The sequence below is a fragment of the Triticum aestivum genome, chromosome 5D (assembly GCF_018294505.1).
Source record: "Triticum aestivum cultivar Chinese Spring chromosome 5D, IWGSC CS RefSeq v2.1, whole genome shotgun sequence".
Classification (NCBI taxonomy): Eukaryota; Viridiplantae; Streptophyta; class Magnoliopsida; order Poales; family Poaceae; genus Triticum; species Triticum aestivum.
In genome coordinates this window covers 331424339-331449656 of record NC_057808.1, presented here as the reverse complement: position 1 = coordinate 331449656, position 25318 = coordinate 331424339, and the positions used below count along the sequence as shown (strand labels likewise).

The window sequence follows — 25318 nt, the reverse complement described above, 5'->3', positions numbered from 1 at the left end:
CCAGTTTTCTTAATCAACTGATATAATGGCATGGCCTTCTCACCCAAACGGCTTATAAACCGGCTTAAAGCAGCGATGCGACCCGCCAAGCGCTGAACGTCATTTATACACGCCGGCTTAGCCAGGGAGGTGATGGCCTTGATCTTCTCCGGGTTAGCTTCAATGCCTCTGTCAGAAACCAAAAAACCCAAGAGTTTGCCTGCAGGAACACCAAAGACACACTTGGCTGGGTTAAGCATCATCTTGTAGACACGGAGATTATCAAAGGTTTCTCTCAAATCATCTATCAGGGTTTCCTCCTTTATGGATTTAACCACAATGTCGTCCACATAAGCATGAACATTACGCCCAATCTGTTTATGAAGACAGTTCTGCACGCAATGCTGATAAGTCGCCTGTGCACACTTGAGTCCAAAGGGCATGGATACATAGCAGAAGGCTCCAAAGGGAGTGATGAACGCCGTCTTCTCCTGGTCCTTAACTGCCATTTTAATCTGGTGATATCCGGATTAAGCATCCAGGAAACTTAAGCGCGCACAACCAGCCGTAGCATCAATAATTTGATCAATACGGGGAAGGGCAAAAGGATCAGCCGGACACGCCTTATTTAAGTCCGTGTAGTCCACACACATCCGCCAGGTGCCGTTCTTCTTGAGCACGAGCACCGGGTTAGCCAACCACTCTGGGTGGAAGACTTCAACAATAAACCCGGCCGCCAAGAGCCGGGCCACCTCTTCACCAATAGCTTTCCGCCTCTCTTCATTAAACCGCCGAAGGAACTACCTGACCGGCTTAAATTTCGGATCGACATTGAGAGTGTGCTCAGCGAGTTCTCTAGGTACACCTGGCATGTCAGAAGGTTTCCATGCGAAGATGTCCCTATTCTCACGGATGAACTCGATGAGCGCGCTTTCCTATTTTGGATCCAGATTGGCACTGATGCTAAACTGCTGAGATGAATCTCCTGGAACAAAATCAACAAGCTTAGTTTCATCATCCGACTTAAATTTCGTTGCCGGCTCATGCTCCGTAGTCAGCTTTTTCAGAGAGGTCATATCAGTTGGGTCAACATTGTCTTTGTAAAACTTCAGCTCCTCTGTTGCACAAACAGATTCTGCATAAGCTGCATCGCCTTCCTCACACTCCAGGGCCACTTTCCGGCTGCCATGAACCGTACTGGTCCCGTTGTGACCCGGCATCTTGAGCTGTAAGTACACATAACACGGCCGAGCCATGAACTTGGCGTAAGCCGGCCGCCCAAATATAGCATGGTACGGGCTTCTTATCTTAACCACCTCAAAGGTCAATTTCTCCACCCTGTAGTTGTTCTCATCTCCAAAGACCACTTCCAATTCGATCTTGCCGACTGGATAAGCCGACTTACTAGGTACTACACCATGGAAGATAGTGTTTGACTGGCTGAGGTTCTTATCAACCAACCCCATACGGCGAAAAGTCTCATAATAGAGGATGTTGATGCTGCTGCCTCCATCCATGAGCACCTTTGTGAACTTATATCCTCCCACTTGAGGAGCCACCACTAAGGCCAAGTGGCCCGGGTTATCCACCCGGGGAGGGTGATCCTCCCTACTCCACACTATAGGCTGCTCAGACCACCGCAAGTAGCGCGGAACCGCTGGCTCAACTGCATTTACAGCCCTCTTATGAAGCTTCTGATCTCGCTTGCACAGACTAGTGGTAAACACATGATACTGTCCACCGCTAAGCTGCTTTGGATTGGTCTGATAACCCCCCTGCTGCTGTTGATGACCCTGGCCAGACTGTTGATTAAAGCCCCCTTGACCGTTCTGAGGACCAGAATTTGAGCCACCCCCCGGGCCATGAAAGCCGCCGGCGCCTGAGCCGCCGCCCGGGCCATTGTAATTCTTAAAGGCCTTCATGATTGCACAATCCTTCCACAGATGAGTCGCTGGCTTCTCTCTAGAGCCATGCCTTGGACAAGGCTCATTCAACAGCTGCTCCAGCGTCGGACCTGACCCGCCGCCTCGGGGAGGGGGCCTCCCCTTACGTCGCTGGCGTTGGCCACAAACTCTAGGCTGCCGTCGGCCTTGCGCTTGCCTCCTCCTTGGTTCCCCGGGTTATGCTGAGGACCCTTGCCATTGCCGTTCTTCTTTCCCTTCCCTGTCCTTTCATCATCTGAAGGGGGATCCTTGGTACCATCAGAATCGGCGTATTTGACAAGAGCCGCCATTAGTGTACCCATATCACTGTAGTCGCGCTTAAGCCGCCCAAGTTTCATCTTTAGGGGCACAAAACGACAATTCTGCTCCAACATTAAGACTGCTGAGCCAGCATCCATCTTATCTGACGAATGTATGATCTCCTTAACCCGGCGAACCCAATGTGTCGTAGACTCACCCTCCTGCTGCTTACAGTTAGTCAAATCCACAATTGACATAGACTGCCTACAGGTATCCTTGAAGTTTTGGATGAACCGGGCTTTCAGCTCAGCCCAAGACCCGATGGAGTTTGGTGGTAGCCTTTCAACCAAGTGCGGGAAGTCCCATCCAACATCATGGTGAAGTATTTGGCCATTGCCGCCTCACTGACCTCAAGTAGTTCCATGGCCATCTCGTAACTCTCGATCCAGGCTGCGGGCTGTAAGTCAGCCGTGTAATTAGGCACCTTTCTAGGGCCTTTGAAGTCCTTTGGTAGACGTTCATTGCGGATAGCTGGCACTAGGCAAGGGACACCTCCAGTCCTGGTAGGGATACCCACATCGATGGACGTCGTCGGATAAGCCGGGGGAGTCTGGTAAGCCGTCAGCTGAGGCACCTGCCCCGCCTCTTGCCGCACTCTGTCTTGGTCTGCCGCGTGAAAGGCTCCATTATAAGCCGGGCCATGGCTAGGGGGCGGGTCATGGCGTCGGACGTTACTTGAGCCGGTCGCTGAGACCATGTGCCTGCTGTAACTCGGGCTCTGACCTGGACGAGGGGTCGAGTGGATCCTATCCCGGCTGTAGGAGTACGCCTCCTGCTGCGCCAGTGCCGTCTGAAGGAGTTCCCTGACCCGGCGGGTTTCAATAGCCGTCGGAGAGTCGCCGTCAACTGGGAGAGCCGCCTGCCGTGCTGCCGCAGCGACCATGTTCTCCAGCGGGTTATTATAATGACCCGGGGGTATTGGCACGTACTGAGGCGGGGCAGGGGGCATCTGGGGAGGCCCCATCACTTGTGGCTGAATAGGGGTCCCCGACCCGGGCACTATGACCCCTGGCGGGTTACTAGACCCTGCACCTGGCGTGTTGAAGAGGTTGCGCGGATCGTAAACCGGAGGGAGTCGAGATTGGGCCTTTTGATGCCTCCTCCTCAGGACCTTATTGGACGCATTTTGATCCATCGTGAGCCGGAAGGACTGCGCTTGAATCAACTGGGTTTGGGCATCGAGAGCCGCCCGCTCCGCAGTCATCCTGATCCCTTCCGCTGCCAGATCCTCCTTAGCCTTCACTAGATCCAACTTTAACTGTGCCACCTCCGCATCATGCTGAGCTTGATCCGCCGGGTCAACCGTGGCGGTTAACAGGGTCGTCATCTTGTCCGTGAGATCCATTAGCACCTGAGCCGGCGAGGGCACCGGGTTTCCCGCTCCAGCAGCAGGGTTCTGAACAGGCTGTGCACCGGCCATAAAGACCCCAACCTGACTTGGCGGCTCAAACGGGTCCGGAATACTGTCACCATCGGAACAACCCATGAGCCTGCCATCTTGAAGTTGATACAACGAGTTTGACTCATCGGTGGCCGACTCGCCGTCAGAGCCGGCGGCCGTCTCATCACCAGATCCAGATCGATCAGAGAGTCCTCCGTGGATACACCCCACAAAAGCATGCCTCAAGGCAGGCCCGACCCGGGCAGGTCGTGCACGCTAAGCCATCTCGACGAGATCGGCGCAGAGACCCGGCTCAGGGCCCGGCTCACCGACCTTGCCAATGAAAACATGAATTCCACTGAAGGGGACCCGGTACCCGTACTCAATTGAGCTGGCATCGGGGCCCCAGTTTGCATCGTCGATGTAGAGCTTGCCGCGACGACTCTTGGTCATCCGGCCCACAGCGTATCCCTTGAGACCTTCGAAGCTGCCCTTCAAGAACTCAAATCCACCGTGCGCTGGCCCCACGGTGGGCGCCAACTGTCGTGGAATTGTCACGGCAGATGTCCTCGAGCTAGGACTTAGTCGTGGAGCCATCGCAGCTAGGAAGCTTGAAGGGGTTAATGCGGGACAAGGATCACGAGGGTTTATACTGGTTCGGCCCCTTACGGTGAAGGTAAAAGCCTACGTCCAGTTTGAGGTGGTATTGATTAGGGTTACGATCACCAGGGAGCTAAACTGCTATGCCCGGCTCTCGATCAGATTGTTCTTGTCCCTAAACCGCTGCCGGGTCGTCCCTTTATATAGGGAGGCTGACGCCCAGCAGCTCTCAGAGTCCCGGCCGGCTCATAAGAGTGTCCGGCTCGGACTCTCAACTATACTTGCCTTACACTACAAGTTCTACCATAATAATGATTGCAACTACGGGCCTTAAGCTATATCCGGGTCTTAAGCCCATCTCTGGCCCATCGTCTTCAAGCTTGGCTCCGGGCTTCTGGCAACGACCATATGAGTAAGCCGGCCCCTCCTGGCGGGTGACTCTAAGGTCTATATCCTCAACACTACGGGTTCGAGAAATATGTAGACATGATCGAGACACCTCTCCGGTCAATAACCAATAGCGGAACCTGGATGCTCATATTGGCTCCTACATATTCTATGAAGATCTTTATTGGTCAAACCGCATAACAACATACATTGTTCCCTTTGTCATCGGTATGTTATTTGCCCGAGATTCGATCGTCGGTATCCTCATACCTAGTTCAATCTCGTTACCGGCAAGTCTCTTTACTCGTTCCGTAATGCATCATTCCGTGACTAACTCATTAGTCACATTGCTTTCAAGGCTCATAGTGATGTGCATTACCGAGAGAGCCCAAAGATACCTGTCCGATACACGGAGTGACAAATCCTAATCTCGATCTATGCCAACTCAACAAACACCATCGGAGACACCTGTAGAGCATCTTTATAATCACCTAGTTACGTTGTGACGTTTGATAGCACACTAAGTGTTCCTCCGGTATTCGGGAGTTGCATAATCTCATAGTCATAGGAACATGTATAAGTCATGAAGAAAGCAATAGCAATAAACTAAACGATCATTATGCTAAGCTAACGGATGGGTCTTCTTCATCACATCATTCTCTAATCATGTGATCTCGTTCATCAAATGACAACACATGTCTATGGCTAGGAAACTTAACCATCTTTGATTAACGAGCTAGTCAAGTAGAGGCATACTAGGGACACTCTGTTTGTCTATGTATCCACACATGTACTAAGTTTCCGGTTAATACAATTCTAGCATGAATAATAAACATTTATCGTGATATAAGGAAATATAAATAACAACTTTATTATTGCCTCTAGGGCATATTTCCTTCACCTTCCGCACCGGCCGGGTAGTTACTGTCTGCGGGACCAAGAGGAAATGGGTTACCGAGGTCCATAGTTCAATGCAAGATATATTCTTGCTTAGAACCTGGTCGATAGAGCTCGAGCCCACAGAGATAGCATCGACAGAGATTATCCAAGTGGATCCACTTCCTCGGGTCCAGAGTGGTTCAGCAGGTACATCCGCGTCGCAGATATTCCAACCAACTTTAGGTTGGCAACTGGAATTGGAAAGTTCACTGGCGAGTCAAAGACAGAAACTTGGTTAGAGGATTATCGAGTGGCCATCAAGTTAGGTGATGGCAATGACAACGTGGCAATGAAGCATCTACCCTTGATGCTCAAAGGGTCCGCTCGAGCCTGGCTCAACCAGTTGCCTCCCAATAGCAATTATTGTTTGGACGATCTGCCCCGAGTGTTTGTGAAGACCTTCTAGGGCACGTACAAGTGGTCGGGTGGATTGGCAGAAATGCAGCATTGTGTGCAGAAGAACAGTGAGACTCTCCGAGAGTACATTCAAAAATGGACCACTTTGCACAACGCGGTGGAAAACGTCAGTGAACACCAAGCCATTTGTGCTTTCAAGGCATATATCAGATACCAAGAGCTCCTCTTGAAATTCGGTAGAACAGACACTCCGACTCTGAGCCAAGTGATGGAGATAGCCGGCCACTACGCAAATGGAGAAGAAGAATACTAACTTCAAAGTGCTACTTGAAGGAAATATGCCCTAGAGGCAATAATAAAGTTGTTATTTATATTTCCTTATATCATGATAAATGTTTATTATTCATGCTAGAATTGTATTAACCGAAAACTTAGTACATATGTGAATACATAGACAAAACAGAATGTCCCTAGTATGCCTCTACTTGACTAGCTTGTTAATCAAAGATGGTTAAGTTTCCTAACCATAGACATGTGTTGTCATTTGATGAACGGGATCACATCATTAGAGAATGGTGTAATGGACAAGACCCATCTGTTAGCTTAGCATTAATGATCATTTAGTTTTTATTGCTATTGCTTTCATCATGACTTATACATGTTCCTCTGACTATGAGATTATGCAACTCCCGAATATCGGAGGAACACCTTGTGTGCTATCAAACGTCACAACGTAACTGGGTGATTATAAATATGCTCTACAGGTGTCTCCGAAGGTGTTTGTTGGGTTGGCATAGATCGAGATTAGGATTTGTCACTCAGTGTATCGGAGAGGTATCTCTGGGCCCTCTCGGTAATGCACATCACTATAAGCCTTGCAAGCAATGTGACTAATGAGTTAGTTGCGGGATGATGCATTACGGAACGAGTAAAGAGACTTGCCGATAACGAGATTAAGCCAGGTATGATGATACCGACGATCGAATCTCTGGCAAGTAACATACCGATCACAAAGGGAACAACATATGTTGTTATGCGGTTTGACCGATAAAGATCTTCGTCGAATATGTAGGAGCCAATATGAGCATCCAGGTTCCACTATTGGTTATTGACCAGAGAGGTGTCTCGGTCATGTCTACATAGTTCTCGAACCCGTAGAGTCCGCACGCTTAACGTTCGATGATGATTTGTATTATGAGTTATGTGATTTGATGACCGAAGGTTGTTCGGAGTCTTGGATGAGATCACGGACATGACGAGGAGTCTCGAAATGGTCGAGACATAAAGATTCATATATTGTAGGGTTACATTCGGACATCGGAATGGTTCGGGTCGTTTCAGGTGAGTTTCGGAGTACCGGGGGTTATCGGAACCCCTCGGGAAGTTATTGGGCCTCATGGGCCTAGTGGTGGAAGAGAGGAGGCCGGCCAGGGAGTGGCGCGCACCCCCCTAGCCTAAATCGAATTGGACTAGGGTTGGGGGGCGGCCCCCCTTTCCTTCTCTCCTCCTCCTCCTTCCCTCCTTCTCCTACTAGGAATAGGAAAGAGGAGGGGAATCCTACTTGGACTGGGGAGTCCTAGTAGGATTCCCCACACCTGGCGCGACCCCTAGGGACGGCCACCTCTTCCCTCCCCTCCTTTATATACGTGGCCAGGGGGCACCCCATAGACACACAAGTTGATCTTTTAGCCCTGTGTGGTGCCCCCCTCCATAGTTACACACCTCGGTCATATCGTCGTAGTGCTTAGGGGAAGCCCTGCGTTGGTAACTTCATCATCACCGCCACTAAGCCGTCGTGCTGACGGAACTCTCCATCGGCCTCAACTGGATCAAGAGTTCGAGGGACGTCATCGAGTTGAACGTGTCCTGATCGCGGAGGTGCCGTGCGTTTGGTACTTGGATCGGTTGGATGGCAAAGACGTTCTACTACATCAACCGCGTTATTAAACGCTTCCGCTTTCAGTCTACGAGGGTACGTAGACACACTCTCCCCGCTCGTTGCTATGCTTCTCCTAGATAGATCTTGCGTGATCATAGGCAATTTTTTTGGAATACTACGTTCTCCAAGAGTGGTATCAGAGCCGGGTCTATGCGTAAATGTTATATGCATGAGTAGAACACAATGAGTTGTGGGCGATAATAGTCATGCTGCTTACCAGCAACGTCTTACTTTGATTCGGCGGTATTGTTGGATGTAGCGGCCCGGACTGACATTACACGACCATGTTCATGAGACTGGTTCTACCGCCGTGCTTCGCCCACAGGTGGCTAGCGGGTGTCTGTTTCTCCAGCTTTAGTTGAATCGAGTTTGACTACGCCCAGTCCTTGTTGAAGGTTAAAACAACACACTTGGCGAAAAATCGTCGTGGTTTTGATGCGTAGGTAAGAACGGTTCTTGCTAAAAGCCCGTTGCAGCCACGTAAAACTTGCAACAACAAAGTAGAGGACGTCTAACTTGTTTTTGCAGGGCTTGTTGTGATGTGATATGGCCAAGACATGATGATATATAAATTGCTGTATGAGATGATCATGTTTTGTAACAGTTATCGGCAACTGGCAGGAGCCATATGGTTGTCGCTTTATTGTATGAAATGCAATCGCCGTGTAATTGTTTTACTTTATCACTAAGCGGTAGCGATAGTCGTAGAAGCAATAGTTGGCGAGACGACAACGATGCTACGATGGAGATCAAAGTGTCAAGCTGGTGATGATGGTGATCATGACGGTGCTTTGGAGATGGAGATCAAAGGCACAAGATGACGATGGCCATATCATATCACTTATATTGATTGTATGTGATGTTTATCCTTTATGCATCTTATTTTGCTTAGTACGGCGGTAGCATTATAAGATGATCTCTCACTAAATTTCAAGGTATAAGTGGTCTCCCTGAGTATGCACCGTTGCTACAGTTCGTCGTGCCGAGACACCACGTGATGATCGGGTGTGATAAGCTCTACGTTCACATACAACGGGTGCAAGCCAGTTTCACGCAGAATACTCGGGTTAAACTTGACGAGCCTAGCATATGCAGATATGGCCTCCGAACACTGAGACCGAAAGGTCGAGCGTGAATCATATAGTAGATATGATCAACATATTGATGTTCACCATTGAAAACTACTCCATCTCACGTGATGATCAGACATGGTTTAGTTGATTTGGATCACGTGATCACTTAGATGATTAGAGGGATGTCTATCTAAGTGGGAGTTCTTAGTAATATGATTAATTGAACTTCAATTTATCATGAACTTAGTACCTGATAGTATTTTGCATGTCTATGTTGTTGTAGATAAATGGCCCGCGCTACTGTTCCTTTGAATTTTAATGCGTTCCTAGAGAAAGCTAAGTTGAAAGATGATGGTAGCAACTACACGGACTGGGTCCATAACTTGAGGATCATCCTCATTGCTGCACAGAAGAATTACGTCCTGGAAGCACCGCCAGGTGCAAGACCCGCTGCAGGAGCAACTCCGGACGTTATGAACGTCTGGCAGAGCAAAGCTGATGACTACTCGATAGTTCAGTGTGCCATGCTTTACGTCTTAGAACCGGGACTTCAACGACATTTTGAACGTCATGGAGCATATGAGATGTTCGAGGAGTTGAAGTTAACATTTCAAGCAAATGCCCGGATTGAGAGATATGAAGTCTCCAATAAGTTCTACAACTGCAAAATGGAGGAGAATAGTTCTGTCAGTGAACATATACTCAAAATGTCTGGGTACCACAACCACTTGACTCAACTGGGAGTTAATCTTCCTGTTGATAGTGTCATTGACAGAGTTCTTCAATCACTGCCACCAAGCTACAAAAGCTTCGTGATGAACTATAATATGCAAGGGATGGATAAGACAATTCCCGAGCTCTTCACGATGCTAAAGGCTGCGGAGGTAGAAATCAAGAAGGAGCATCAAGTGTTGATGGTTAACAAGACCACTAGTTTCAAGAAAAAGGGCAAAAGGGAGAAGGGGAACTTCAAGAAGAACGGCAAGCAAGTTGCTGCTCAAGTAAAGAAGCCCAAGTCTGGACCTAAGCCTAAGACTGAGTGCTTCTACTGCAAAGGGACTGGTCACTGGAAGCGGAACTGCCCCAAGTATTTGGCGGATAAGAAGGATGGCAAAGTGAACGGTATATTTGATATACATGTTATTGATGTGTACCTTACTAATGCTGATAGTAGCGCTTGGGTATTTGATGTTGGTTCTGTTGCTCATATTTGCAAATCGAAATAGGGGCTATGGATTAAGCGAAGATTGGCTAAGGACGAGGTGACGATGCGCGTGGGAAATGGTTCCAAAGTCGATGTGATCGCAGTCGGCACGCTACCTCTACATCTACCTTCGGGATTAGTTTTAGACCTAAACAATCGTTATTTGGTGCCAGGGTTAAGCATGAACATTATATCTGGATCTTGTTTGATGCGAGACAGTTATTCATTTAAATCAGAGAATAATGGTTGTTCTATTTATACGAGTAATATCTTTTATGGTCATGCACCCTTGATGAGTGGTCTATTTTTATTGAATCTCGATAGTAGTGATACACATATTCATAGTATTGAAGCCAAAAGATACAAGTTTAATAATGATAGTGCAACTTATTTGTGGCACTGCCATTTAGGTCATATTGGTGTAAAGCACATGAAGAAACTCCATGCTGATGGGCTTTTGGAATCACTTGATTCTTGCGAACCATGCCTCATGGGCAAGATGACTAAGACTCCGTTCTCCGGAACAATGGAGTGAGCAACAGATTTAATGGAAATAATACATACTGATGTATGCGGTCCAATGAGTGTCGATGCTCGCGGCGGGTATCGTTATTTTCTGACCTTCACAGATGATTTGAGCAAATATGGGTATATCTACTTGATGAAACATAAGTCTGAAACATTTGAAAAGTTCAAAGAATTTCAGAGTGAAGTGGAAAATCATCGTAACAAGAAAATAAAGTTTCTACGATCTGATCGTGGAGGTGAATATTTGAGTTATGAGTTTGGTCTTCATTTGAAACAATGCGGAATAGTTTCGCAACTCACGCCACCTAGAACACCACAGCGTAACGGTGTGTCCGAACATCGTAACCGCACTTTATTAGATATGGTGCGATCTATGATGTCTCTTACTGATTTACCGCAATCGTTTTGGGGTTATGCTTTAGAGACTACTGCATTCACATTAAATAGGGCACCATCTAAATCCGTTGAGACGATACCATATGAAATGTGATTTGGCAAGAAACCCAAGTTGTCGTTTCTTAAAGTTTGGGGCTGTGATGCTTATGTGAAAAAGTTTCAACCTGATAAGCTCGAACCCAAATCGGAGAAATGTGTCTTCATAGGATACCCAAAGGAAACTGTTGGGTACACCTTCTATCACATATCCGAAGGCAAGATATTCGTTGCCAAGAATGGATCCTTTCTAGAGAAGGACTTTATCTCGAAAGAAGTGAGCGGGGGGAAAGTAGAACTTGATGAGGTAATTGTACCTTCTCCCGAATTCGAAAGTAGTCCATCACAGAAATTAGTTCCAGTGATTCCTACACCAATTAGTGAGGAAGCTAATGATGATGATGATGAAACTTTAGATCAAGTTACTACTGAACCTCGTAGGTCAATTAGAGTAAGATCCGCACCAGAGTGGTACGGTAATCCTGTTCTGGAAGTCATGTTACTTGACCATGACGAACCTACGAACTATGAGGAAGCGATGATGAGCCCAGATTCCGTGAAATGGCTTGAGACAATGAAATCTGAGATGGGATCCATGTATGAGAACAAAGTATGGACTTTGGTTTACTTGCCCGATGATCGGCAAGCCATAGAGAATAAATGGATCTTCAAGAAGAAGACTGACGCTGACGGTAATGTTACTGTCTACAAAGCTCGACTTGTTGCGAAAAGTTTTCGACAAGTTAAAGGAGTTGACTACGATGCTTAAGTCTGTCCGAATCATGTTCAAGGACTTTCTCACCCGTAGCGATGCTTAAGTCTGTCCGAATCATGTTAGCAATTGCCGCATTTTATGATTATGAAATTTTGCAAATGGATGTCAAAACTGCATTCCTTAATGGATATCTTAAAGAAGAGTTGTATATGATGCAACCAGAAGGTTTTGTCGATCCAAAAGGTGCTAACAAAGTGTGCAAGCTCTAGCGACCCATTTATGGACTGGTGCAAGCCTCTCGGAGTTGGAATATACGCTTTGGTAGTGTGATCAAAGCATATGGTTTTATACAGACTTTTGGAGAAGCCTGTATTTACAAGAAAGTGAGTGGGAGCTCTGTAGCATTTCTAATATTATATGTGGATGACATGTTGTTGATCGGAAATGATACTGAATTTCTGAATAGCATAAAAGGATACCTGAATAAGAATTTTTCAATTAAAGACCTCGGTGAAGCTGCTTGTATATTGGGCATCAAGATCTATAGAGATAGATCAAGACATTTAATTGGACTTTCACAAAGCACATACCTTGATAAAGTTTTGAAGAAGTTCAAAATGGATCAAGCAAAGAAAGGGTTCTTGCCTGTGTTACAAGGTGTGAAGTTGAGTCAGACTCAATGCCCGACCACTGCAGAAGATAGAGAGAAAAATGAAAGTCATTCCCTATGCTTCAGCCATAGGTTCTATCATGTATGCAATGTTGTGTACCAGACCTGATGTGTGCCTTGCTATTAGTTTAGCAAGGAGGTACCAAAGTAATCCAGGAGTGGAACACTGGACAACGGTCAAGAACATCCTGAAATACCTGAAAAGGACTAAGGATATGTTTCTCATTTATGGAGGTGACAAAGAGCTCATCGTAAATGGTTACACCGATGCAAGCTTTGACACTGATCCGGATGACTCTAAGTCACAAACCGGATACATATTTCTATTGAATGGTGGAGCTGTTAGTTGGTGCAGTTCCAAGCAGAGTGTCGTGGCGGGATCTACGTGTGAAGCGGAATACATAGCTGCTTCGGAAGCAGCAAATGAAGGAGTATGGATGAAGGAGTTCATATCCGATCTAGGTGTCATACCTAGTGCATCGGGTCCAATGAAAATCTTTTGTGCAATAATGGTGCAATTGCCTTGGCAAAGGAATCCAGATATCACAAGAGAACCAAGCACATCAAGAGACGCTTCAATTCCATCCGTGATCAAGTCAAGGAGGGAGCCATAGAGATTTGCAAGATACATACGGATCTGAATGTTGCAGACCCGTCGACTAACCCTCTCTCATGAGCAAAACATGATCACCACCAAGACTCCATGGGTGTTAGAATCAATACTGTGTAATCTAGAATATTGACTCTAGTGCAAGTGGGAGACTGAAGGAAATATGCCCTAGAGGCAATAATAAAGTTGTTATTTATATTTCCTTATATCATGATAAATGTTTATTATTCATGCTAGAATTGTATTAACTAGAAACTTAGTACATGTGTGAATACATAGACAAAACAGAATGTCCCTAGTATGCCTCTACTTGACTAGCTCGTTAATATATGATGGTTAAGTTTCCTAACCATAGACATGTGTTGTCATTTGATGAACGGGATCACATCATTAGAGAATGATGTGATGGACAAGACCCATCCGTTAGCTTAGCATAATGATCGTTTAGTTTATTGCTATTGCTTTCTTCATGACTTATACATGTTCCTATGACTATGAGATTATGCAACTCCCGAATACCGGAGGAACACTTAGTGTGCTATCAAACGTCACAACGTAACTGGGTGATTATAAAGATGCTCTACAGGTGTCTCCGATGGTGTTTGTTGAGTTGGCACATATCGAGATTAGGATTTGTCACTCCGTGTTTCGGAGAGGTATCTCTGGGCCCTCTCGGTAATGCACATCACTATGAGCCTTGCAATCAATGTGACTAATGAGTTAGTCACGGAATGATGCATTACAGAACGAGTAAAGGGACTTGCCAGTAACGAGATTGAACTAGGTATGAGGATACCGACGATCGAATCTCGGGCAAGTAACATACCGATGACAAAGGGAACAACGTATGTTGTTATGCGGTTTGACCGATAAAGATCTTCGTAGAATATGTAGGAGCCAATATGAGCATCCAGGTTCCGCTATTGGTTATTGACTGGAGAGGTGTCTCGGTCATGTCTACATAGTTCTCGAACCCGTAGGGTCCGCACGCTTAACGTTCGATGACGATTTGTATTATGAGTTATGTGTTTTGATGAACCAAAGGTTGTTCGGAGTCCCGGATGAGATCACAGACATGACGAGGAGTCTCAAAATAGTCGAGACATAAAGATTGATATATTGGACCATGTTATTCGGACATCGGAAGTGTTCCGAACAGTTCGAAAAAAACGGAGTGTCGGAGGGGTTACCGGAACCCCCCGGGGGAACTAATGGGCCACCATGGGCCTTATTGGAGAGAGAGGAGGGCAGCTAGGGTAGGCCGCGCCCCCCCTTGCAGTTCGAATTGGACAAGGGAAGGGGGCAGCGCCCCCCTTTCCTACTCCCTCTCCTTCCTTCCCCCTCTCTTCCTTGTGGAGGAATCCTACTAGGATTGGTAATCCTAGTAGGACTCCCTCTCCTTGGGCGCGCCCCTAGGGCCGGCCGACCTCCCCCTCCCTCCTTTATATACGGGGGCAGGGGCAGCCTAGAACACACAAGGTGATCTTTTTTAGCCATGTGCGGTGCCCCCCTCCATAGTTACACACCTCGGTCATATAGTTGTAGTGCTTAGGCGAAGCCCTGCGTCGGTAACTTCATCATCACCATCGCCATGTCGTCGTGCTGACGGAACTCTCCCTCGGCCTTAACTGGATCAAGAGTTCGAGGGACGTCATCGAGTTGAACGTGTGCTGACCGCGGAGGTGCCGTGCGTTCAATACTTGGATCGGTTGGATTGCGAAGACGTTCGACTACATCAACCGCGTTACTAAACGCTTCCGCTTTCGGTCTACGAGGGTACGTAGACACACTCTCCCCGCTCGTTGCTATGCTTCTCCTAGATAGATCTTGTGTGATCGTAGGCAATTTTTTTGAAATACTACGTTCCCCAACAGAAGGCTAGGCCTTCGATCATTCTCAAATGGCTGCCTATCATCTTAGGACCGGTGACCGTACGTGACAACCCGCGGAGGGGGCATCCGAGTGTGATAATAATCATCGTGCCGCCAAGGAGGGGTGACCTGATCACAAGTCTCCATACCAATCTCCACGTCTTCATGGCGCAATCGGGTTGTGAGCCAAGTGGACTGTATCGGCCTAGGCCGATCTACTATGGATGCAATCATAGGACTGTGACACGGCTGAGTTCTGTGCCAGGGCCGTCTTCAGCAAAACTTGTATCTGTCGAATACCTTCGCGTGCTGCTGAATTGGACGGCTGGATCGAGTCGGCGATTCGGGTCGCCGCCGTGAAGTTTTGCAGCGCAGTGCAGAGCACTCGGTATTTTTTGTGGCTGATTGTTTGGAAACAATAGCCTTCGGCTCCGACTGGTGCTAGGTTGTTGACGAGCACAGTCATCGAGTGTCTTCTGCAACTGCTCGAGGCGTTCGCGCTCGGCTATAGTGGCCAAAAGTGTCGACTATAGTGCCATAGCTTCGGGAGTTGTCCCTGTGATAGGGGTGAGAAAAGCCTGCTCATTCCTCTGCCTGAGTTCTTCCCTTTGCTCCTGAGTGAGAGGTTGGAGGACATGCTGCTCATTGTCCTCCCCGATGCCATCATTGGTGTGCCCGCGTGATGCACCCTCGAGGCCATCGCGAGGAGCTGTGTATACGGGAGGGCCATTATCCATACCTGCCATCAAAACCTTAGCAGAGGACTCGATGCTCTCGCGATCGAACTCGTCTCGTACCGGAGGAACACCTTGTGTGCTATCAAACGCCACAACGTAACTGGGTGATTATAAAGATGCACTACAGGTGTCTCCGAAGGTGTTTGTTGGGTTGGCATAGATCGAGATTAGGATTTGTCACTCCGTGTATCGGAGAGGTATCTCTGGGCCCTCTCGGTAATGCACATCACTATAAGCCTTGCAAGCAATGTGACTAATGAGTTAGTTGCGGGATGATGCATTACGGAACGAGTAAAGAGACTTGCCGATAACGAGATTAAGCTAGGTATTATGATACCGACGATCGAATCACGGGCAAGTAACATAGCGATGACAAAGGGAACAACGTATGTTATTATGCGGTTTGACCGATAAAGATCTTCGTAGAATATGTAGGAGCCAATATGAGTATCCAGGTTCCGCTATTGGTTATTTACCGGAGAGGTGTCTCGGTCATGTCTACATAGTTCTCGAACCCGTAGGGTCCGCACGCTTAACGTTCGATGATGATTTGTATTATGAGTTATGTGATTTGATGACCGAAGGTTGTTCCGAGTCCCGGATGAGATCACGGACATGACGAGGAGTCTCAAAATGGCCGAGACATAAAGATTCATATATTGGAAGGTTACATTCGGACACCGGAATGGTTCGGGTCGTTTTGGGTGAGTTTTGGAGTACCGGGGGTTACCGGACCCCCCCGGGGGGGGAGTTATTGGGCCTCATGGGCCTAGTGGTGGAAGAGAGGAGGCCGGCCAGGGAGTGGCGCGCGCCCCTCCTAGCCCAAACCGAATTGGACTAGGTTTGGGGGGGGGGGGGCTTTCCTTCTTTCCTCCTCCTCCTTCCCTCCTTCTCCTACTAGGAATAGGAAAGAGGAGGGGGATCCTACTTGGACTCGGGAGTCCTATAGGATTCCCCACACCTGGAGCGCCCCCTAGGGCCGGCCACCTCTTCCCTCCCCTCCTTTATATACGTGGTCGGGGGCACCCCATAGACACAGAAGTTGATCTTTTAGCCGTGTGCGGTGCCCCTCCACAGTTACACACCTCGGTCATATCGTCATAGTGCTTAGGCGAAGCCCCGCATCGGTAACTTCATCATCATCGTCGCCACGCCGTCGTGCTGACAGAACTCTCCCTTGGCCTCAACTGGATCAAGAGTTCGAGGGACGTTATCGAGCTGAACGTGTGCTGACCGCGGATGTGCCGTGCGTTCTGTACTTGGATCGGTTGGATCGCGAAGACGTTCGACTACATCAACCGCGTTATTAAACGCTTCCGCTTTCGGTCTACGAGGGTACGTAGATACACTCTCCCCGCTCGTTGCTATGCTTCTCCTAGATAGATCTTGCGTCATCGTAGGCAAATTTTTTGAAATACTACGTTCCCCAACACTACTTGTGAGCTGCGTTGGCATTTTTCGCGAAGAGGAAGGGTGAAGCAATATAGTAGCGGAGAAGTAATTCCCTTAGTGAGAACAAAGGTTATCGAACCAATAGGATAACCACACAAATTTGCGTCTTCAGCACCTACACACACAAAAGCAAACACTTGCACCCAACGCAGGGAAGAGGGTTGTCAATCCCGTTGAACTCGTTACCTGCAAGGATTAATTCTGATGGTGATAGATAGATAAAAAGAAAAGTAAAAAAATGCAGCAAAGTATTTTTGGTTTCTAGCAATATGATTAAGTAGACCCAGGGGGGCATAGTTTTCCCTAAAGGCTTCTCTCTCGAACACATAACATACAGTGGGGTAAACAAATTACTGTTGGGCAATTGATAAAAAAGCGTGTAGTTATGATGTTATAGATGGCAACAATCACATATATAGGCATCACGTTCGTGACAAGTAGACCGAAACAATTCTGCATCTACTACTATTACTCCAGTTTGAGAGCGCTTCTATGCTTCCCTCTCTAGGTATTAAGTTCATGGCAAACAGAGTAATGCATGAAGCATGATAACATGATGTAGATAAAGTAAACCCAATCAATATGAATAAACCTCGTTGTTTTACCCTTAAATGCAACAATACAACGTGTCTCCTACCCCTTTTGTCACTGGGTGAGAACACTGCAAGATTGAACCCATTACAAAGCACCTCTCCCGCTGAAGATAAATCAATCTAGTTGGCCAAATTAAACGGATATATCAGAGAGAAATACAAAGCTATAACAATGATGCAAAATAAAGTTCAGAAAAGACACACATTAAAATGCATCATCCATACTACTCATATGTAATAAATATTCTACAACTATGAAATATGCAAATATAATAATAAATTATATGTTAGTAGTAGTAGTAGTAGTAATAATAATAATATAGCTACGTTCATATTTAATTATGTAAATTTTCAATATAAAATCCACCAAGGCATGAAGGAGTAAGAGGACCATGCACATAGTAATTTTTATTGAGGGTTCCATGCAAGTAGTATTAGAACGTTCTCTATACTTAATTATTTCCTCTTTTCCCCTTAATTGATGTGATTTTGATGTCAGGTGCTCATATGTAATAAACCAAAAAGAATCTCGAAAGATTCGGTCTATGTTGATCTTCGATGGATACATTCCTTGTTTGTGTGTCTAGAGGTAGTCTAAAACCCTTGGACCTTAGGTGGCCAGGGTAAACTTTCTCCTTCAAATTTCACCGGCGAGCCCGTGGATTCGCCTTCCCTCTGCCTGCCGCTCCGACGGACGGCGGCGGGAAGGGGAATCCCGTTGCCTCCGCTCCGGTTAGTAGTTTATGTTAGAACTTTTTTAGTCCTCCCAGGTGCGGTGCACGGGCGGATGGCGGCGCTACTTCTACAAGTTAGTGTTTCAGGCTCTGATCCTCCTCGAGTTCATCCGTCTGGATGTAGTAAATGGAGCTCCGACGTAGGTTCCTATTGTCTTTTTGGGGCGGTGAGATTAGGGTTTCTCATCTTATGGCGAGATTTGATGTCAGGTGCTTCAGATCCATGCAAGGGTTCAACGACGACGACAGCAGCTCCAGGGCGCTGGACATTAGGGGCACGTGTTCGAAGACTCCCCGGCTGTTATCGACAAGGTCAAGACGACTCCCGCAGGGAAGCGGCGACAACGGCGCGTCGGCGGCTCATTCTGACGACGGTAGTGATTGTTTGGAGGTCTTGGAATCTCAATGTAATTTTTATTATGTTTGAGATGCTTTGTACTTTTGCTGAACTTTAATAAAAGATCTGAATGATTTTCCGAAAAAAGGTAGTCTAAAACCTGAATCTATTTGTCACTTCTAGTGTTTTGTACTGAGATGATAGATGAAGAATAGACCGGATGTTGTTAAAAAAACGAAAAAGAGGAAGCGGAGGGGGAGTACTTCTTGGGTCGAGCATCAGCGGAAGCGTAGAAGCAACAAACATAGCCACGGGCAACTCGAGTCAGTCAATCCGACGGCCCGCACGGGCTGACGGCAGTACGCAGTGGGGGGCTATTCGGTCATTCCGCCGTCTTGCTGGCCGTCGTCGTGGTTCCTCCCCCAACCCCACGGCCGGCACCACCACTGCGCCACCGCGCTCAAGTGCCAGTGACCTCACCGCCTCCCGCCCTTTTTAAACTAGTGCTCCCGAGGTCCGGCTCACCACCGCCGCGCTCCCGCTCCCGCTTCCTCCCCCACCCCAACCCCCATGGGCAGCAAAACCCTAGCAGCATCCCCCCGACAGACGCACCAACCGGTTGGTACTGCGCGGCGTAGCACGTAGATCCCGCCCCCGCGCCGACCGGATCCGATGGCGGAGATCGCCGTCGGCGTCTCCTCCCCGCGCGCCTCCGTCGCCGCCGCCGCCGCCGCGGCGGCGGCGTCGGCCTCCGCCGGCCCGGCGGTGCTGTCCTCCCCGCGCGCCGCGCTAAGCCGGGGCGCGCATCAGTTCCACCACCGGCGGTGGGCGCCGCCGGCGATCTCGCCGTCCTACAGGGCGTACCTGGTCGCGCTCTGGCTCGTCGGCTTCGTGCTCGTCTTCCTCTGGCAGAACACCTCCATGGGCCGCCTGCGGCTCTACAACCGGCCGCCCATGCCCAAGCGCGCGCCGTCCGCTGCCGCATCGATGGGCCAGTGGGTGGCCTCGCCGCCGGTGTACGACTTGAGGGAGTTTGGGGGCGTCGGGGACGGGCGGACGCTCAACACGGCGGCCTTCGAGGCCGCGGTGGCGGCCATCTCGGAGAGGGGCGGCGGGAGGCTCACCGTGCCTGCCGGCCGGTGGCTCACCGCGCCGTTTAACCTCACCAGCCACATGACGCTCTTCCTGGCTGCTGGCGCTGAGATCCTCGGGGTCCAGGTGAGGCATTTCAGCTGCACTTTCCACCAGCTTGCTTAATTTTACACTCACACGTTTTGACAAGGTTGTATGACCAGTCACAAGTGTAGTCGTGGTATAGTTAAACACTTAAAAACCATATGATGAATTAGTGACTCACATTAACTTTAGAATAACACTGGTCCTGTCCACTCATGCTTAGCCTGTAAAGGAATTATAATGATGTCATTTTGTTTCAACCTTACAGAAAGTTGAACTAGGATGTTCTTACTTATCGTCTGGCTGTAACTTTTACAGTTTGGTGCATTTTCTTCCAATGAATCAACATTGACAGCTTATTGCGTTACTTACATGTAAGGATGAAAGATACTGGCCATTGATGTCTCCATTACCATCATATGGATATGGAAGAGAGCACAAGGGACCTCGATATGGGAGCCTCATACATGGTCAAGACCTGAAGGATGTGATTATAACCGGTAAGTAATATTGTATGTTTCCTTTTGTTGCATTTTAACGCTGATGATAGTGTGAACTTTATGTTTTTTCTATATATGCTTACTTGCTTAGTTCATTTCAATCCTTAATTATTACTTTGAACTTTGTGTTTGCATTCTGAAATTAAAGCAAGGATTGACTGCCATCATATTATGGTGTGCGTGGCCTTTAAATTAACACCCTAATTGCTAAACATAGGAACATAAGTGAAATTGGTAAAATGAAGTATCAGTATTTGCGACCACCTATCTTATAAATCATCATAAGTCCTATGTTATGAGGCCTCCTATTAAGTATTTTGAATATAAGACCAACGGTTTTGTTGGTTATTCATGTGAAGATATTGTTACCTGTTACCAGAATAATCATGAATGTGTGGCCATGATTCTAATGTGCCAATTTAATTGCTAAATATTCTTTCTATCAGCCTTTTTGTCCTGAAATTGGTCAGGCATTTCGTTAGCTGAGACTCATCATCTCTTTATCTGTCTAATAGGTCATAATGGCACTATAAATGGGCAAGGCCAAAGTTGGTGGATCAAATTTCGCAAGAAACTCCTCAATCACACCAGGGGTCCTCTTGTTCAGCTCATGCGGTCAAGTAACATTACTATTTCTAACATCACATTACGTGATTCTCCCTTCTGGACACTTCATCTATATGACTGCAAGGATGTCACAGTCTCGGGAACTACTATTCTGGCTCCAATTGCTGGGGCTCCAAACACCGATGGGATAGATCCAGGTCATTTTCCAACTTTTGCGGTTTACTTAATTCCTGAGCTCTTATTTGTTTCAGCTACAGCTCACATTGTTCAATGACTGGATAACAATCTAGCCTCTTTATATTCATTGACAATATGAACCCTACAACTTTGTACTTCCATGTTATCTTGGTTTCTTAACTTATTATTATATGATTTGGAACATTTTATACAACACTCAGATTCTCAGTTGCGTTTACTGCTTATGCAGATTCTTGCGAGAATGTGATGATTGAAAATTGCTATATTTCTGTTGGTGATGACGGGGTAGCTATAAAGAGTGGTTGGGATCAATATGGAATTGCTTATGGGCGTCCGTCTACTAACATCACTGTTCGCAATGTCATAATCCGCTCAATGGTCAGGTAATTCATTTGTTTTGGTTCACTTTGTTAGCCCTTCTGTTAATTTATCAGTTGAGATTGGCGAATAAGAACGTTAATATAGTACCAAAATGCAGCTTTTCATGTACAGTGAATTACTCTGAAATGTATGGGTGTTACTAGTCAAAGTTTGTCAGATCAGCTTAATTGCGTGTTTAATCTCTTTTCCCGTCTGGACAGCGCTGGCGTGTCTATAGGAAGCGAGATGTCTGGTGGTGTCTCAAACGTTTTGGTAGAGAACGTCCACATTTGGAGTTCGCGGCGAGGTGTGAGGATAAAGACTGCCCCTGGAAGAGGGGCCTATGTAAACAACATTGTCTACAGAAACATAACCCTAGAAAATGTCCGTGTTGGCATCGTGATAAAGACCGACTATAACGAGCACCCAGATGAACGGTTCGACCCGAAGGCTGTTCCTGTTGTCGGCAACATCTCTTATACGTCAATCCATGGGCAAAGGGTGCGGGTGCCCGTCAGGATACAAGGGAGCGCAGAGATCCCCGTGAGGAATGTTACTTTCCATGATATGTCGGTTGGCATACTTGACAAGAAGCACCATGTTTTCCAGTGCTCCTTCGTCCAGGGGCAGGTCATCGGCTATGTTTTCCCTGTGCCCTGCAAGAACCTGGACCTGTACAATGAGCGGCGCGAGATGGTTAAACAATCGACACTGCAGAACATTTCTGATATCGACTACAGTTTCTGACACGGTGGTTCGTCTCACTGTACTATTTAGGAGTATCCAGTGATCAGCTAGTCTTGTTTTACTGCATACACAGGAAATTTTGTTTGTAGCTGTTTACACCTCCCTCTGTCTCAGGCGTGTATTTAAGGAGGCCCAGACTTGTCTATACTGTGTCATAGAATGTTCATCTGTTTTCACATTTCATCCCTGTATTTCTACACACGAATTAAACAATTAAAACCTCACTAACAACAATATTAACAGCAGCTGTTTTTTATGTTCGGTTTGGAAATCTCACTCTGTCAAAAGGTCTTCAAAATAACGTCAGTACAGCCATACAGGGTAAAACACCTTGTCCCTTGTGTAATTGGAACAAATCTTATTCTGCTAGTCTTTTGGTGAAGCAGTGGCAGCACAGCTTCTTTTGGTTTGATTTTCTCTTTGGCTTTCGAATTACATATGAAAAAGCAGGGCAGTATTCTTTTTTCTTTCGCAGCATGCTCTTTGATTTACGGATTCATAGAGGGTGAGCACCATTTTTTTTGAGGGAGGTGAGAACCAACCTCAGTTGACTGAGAAAGGTTTGAAATACAATATTAATCAAGTTTCTACATGTCAGGGATCAGCAGTATATACTCCCTCCGTTCCTAAATATAAGTCTTTTTAGAGATTTCAATAAGGACTGCATACGGATCACGGATGTATATAGACATATTTTAGAGTCTAGATTCACTCATTTTCTCCGTATGTAGTCCACATTGGAATCTCTAAAAAAACTTATATTTAGGAACAGATGGAGTATTACATTTGGTACAAAAGAACTGAACCATTTTTTTTTCATTGTCAGTACTAGTCCATCCAAAATAAATTAGGGGAGTAGTCTGTCAAGTTTCTTCCATTCCTGGGAAAAAAAAAGAGTTGGCTTCTTTCAGTGTCAATGAGAAGGCCGTGAACAATGTTCAAACAAAAAGGCCGTGAGCAACGAATGGGCATCCAACTTAGAAGAAGCCCACGAGACAGTTTCTACGACAGCGGGCAAAAGAAAAAAAAAACTGGCGTCCCGCCATTGGCTCAGCGCAGCGCCCTCTCCCTCCCTATCCTCATCTACTCCAAACGGATAACCCGCTGGCGGGTGCAGTGCCATTCCCGCTCCTCCCTCTCCCCCATCCGGAATCCTCCATGGCGACTCCTCTGCCCACCGGCTCATTCTCAGCATGTCGCCTCCAACCAAGGTAATCACCAACGTGCTCTGGTAAATTTGCTTTGAAACCTCTCGGATCATCGTAAAAATGCTGAACCGTCGTTGCTGCATGCCCGTCTGCTTGCTTGTTCTGAACTTCTGATCGAGCTTAGGACCCGGGCGTTGCATGCCACTAAGCCGCCGGTGCAGAATGCTGGCGCGGCAGCGGCAGCGGCAGCGTGCGCTCCCGTCCGGCGGGGCGGCAGCCACCGTACTGGCGCGACCAAGAGCAGCCTGTCCACGGTGTGCGAGCCGCTGGGGCCCGACCGGCCCGTCTGGTTCCCCGGCACCGCCCCTCCGCCGTGGCTCGACGGCAGGTAACTGAACCAATTTCATACTCCGGGCATCGTTCGTGGAAAATACGTACTGAATTTCATTTCGTCTCTGACATTATTCCTGTGCTGCCGTTTCCCTTCAGCCTTCCGGGAGACTTCGGATTTGATCCTCTGGGATTCGGATCGGAGCCGGAGTCCCTGCGGTGGTTCGCGCAGGCGGAGCTGATGCACGGCCGGTGGGCGATGCTGGCGGCGGCCGGGATCCTGGTCCCGGAGGTCCTGCACAAGTGGGGCTTCATGGAGGAGTTCTCCTGGTACACGGCCGGCGAGCGCGAGTACTTCGCGGACCCGTGGACGCTCTTCGTGACGCAGATGGCGCTCATGGGGTGGGTGGAGGGCCGGCGGTGGATGGACTACCTCAACCCGGGGTCCGTGGACATCGAGCCGCGGTTCCCCAACCGCAAGAACCCCACCCCGGACGTGGGGTACCCGGGGGGCCTGTGGTTCGACTGGGGCAACTGGGGCCGCGGCTCGCCGGAGCCCGTCATGGTGCTCCGCACCAAGGAGATCAAGAACGGCCGCCTTGCCATGCTCGCCTTCGTCGGCTTCTGGTTCCAGGCCGTCTACACCGGCCAGGGCCCCCTCGACAACCTCTTCGCGCACCTCGCCGACCCCGGCCACTGCAACATCTTCTCGGTACGTACATGCAAATACACGCTTGGTTACTTATGATTTGCTTCTGTGATTCTCATGCAGATCATTTTATGTCACGTGACACCGTGCAGGCGTTCACGTCCCACTGATCGTGGCAGAGTGGCCAACGGTGTTGCTATGGCAGAAGGTTTTTGCGGTGAACTTGAGCACTAAGGCTTTGAGGGCGTCATCTTGCCCGTTGGAAAATGTGAATATTACAGTGGAAATGAGCCGGGGAAGATGCTTTTAGTGATACACCTCTGTATAATGAAATACTCCCACTAGGCCAAAACAAAATGCTACTACCACCACAGGCCAAACAGTAACATCAGAATCGTACAACTGTTATACTTCTTGATACGCGTAATTTCTTCTTGGTTAACCCAAACCCTAGGCCAGAGGCAACGTGTGCAGTGTAAAACAAAGGGTAGAATGGTGTGGTCGATGCAGACAATGGGCGCCGCTCGTCTATGATATATTACTCCCCTTGAGCCAGCCATGAGATCATTTAGAAAGTCTTACCGAGCTATCATGTCGTCCCTTGAGCTAAACGATGTGTCAATGGTCGGCGCTGGTCTTTCAGCTCAAATATGTGCAAATAAAATGCGAGAGCATACAGCTGGTGCTGTTAAGAAGCATAGTGTTCTGACAGCAGGTAACTGTCAACAGCTGCTCATGTAGTCCTGGAGATTTGCAATTTTGGCGGTACAAGGAATTAAGAAAGAACCAAACAGTGTTAGAACATCTCTAGCCGAACCCTTAGAAAGTTTAGCTCATAATTTTTTTACGGAGAACCCTTCGC

At 47.7% G+C, this 25318-nt stretch overlaps 2 protein-coding genes across 2 annotated transcripts; both read left to right on the top strand.

The window, feature by feature from the left end:
• Positions 1-19077: 19077 nt before the first annotated feature.
• Positions 19078-22600, top strand: LOC123121544 (probable polygalacturonase). The gene is made up of 5 exons (XM_044541545.1): positions 19078-19999; positions 20337-20457; positions 20973-21221; positions 21452-21605; positions 21804-22600. The coding sequence occupies exons 1-5, from the start codon at positions 19454-19456 to the stop codon at positions 22327-22329; spliced, it is 1596 nt and encodes a 531-aa protein (XP_044397480.1). The 5' UTR covers positions 19078-19453; the 3' UTR covers positions 22330-22600.
• A 574-nt stretch (positions 22601-23174) lies between these two features.
• LOC123121545 (photosystem I chlorophyll a/b-binding protein 6, chloroplastic) lies at positions 23175-24866 on the top strand. Its single transcript, XM_044541546.1, has 4 exons — positions 23175-23540; positions 23662-23865; positions 23967-24519; positions 24609-24866. Exons 1-4 carry the CDS (start codon positions 23488-23490, stop codon positions 24624-24626), a joined length of 828 nt encoding a protein of 275 aa, XP_044397481.1. The 5' UTR covers positions 23175-23487; the 3' UTR covers positions 24627-24866.
• Positions 24867-25318: the final 452 nt, after the last annotated feature.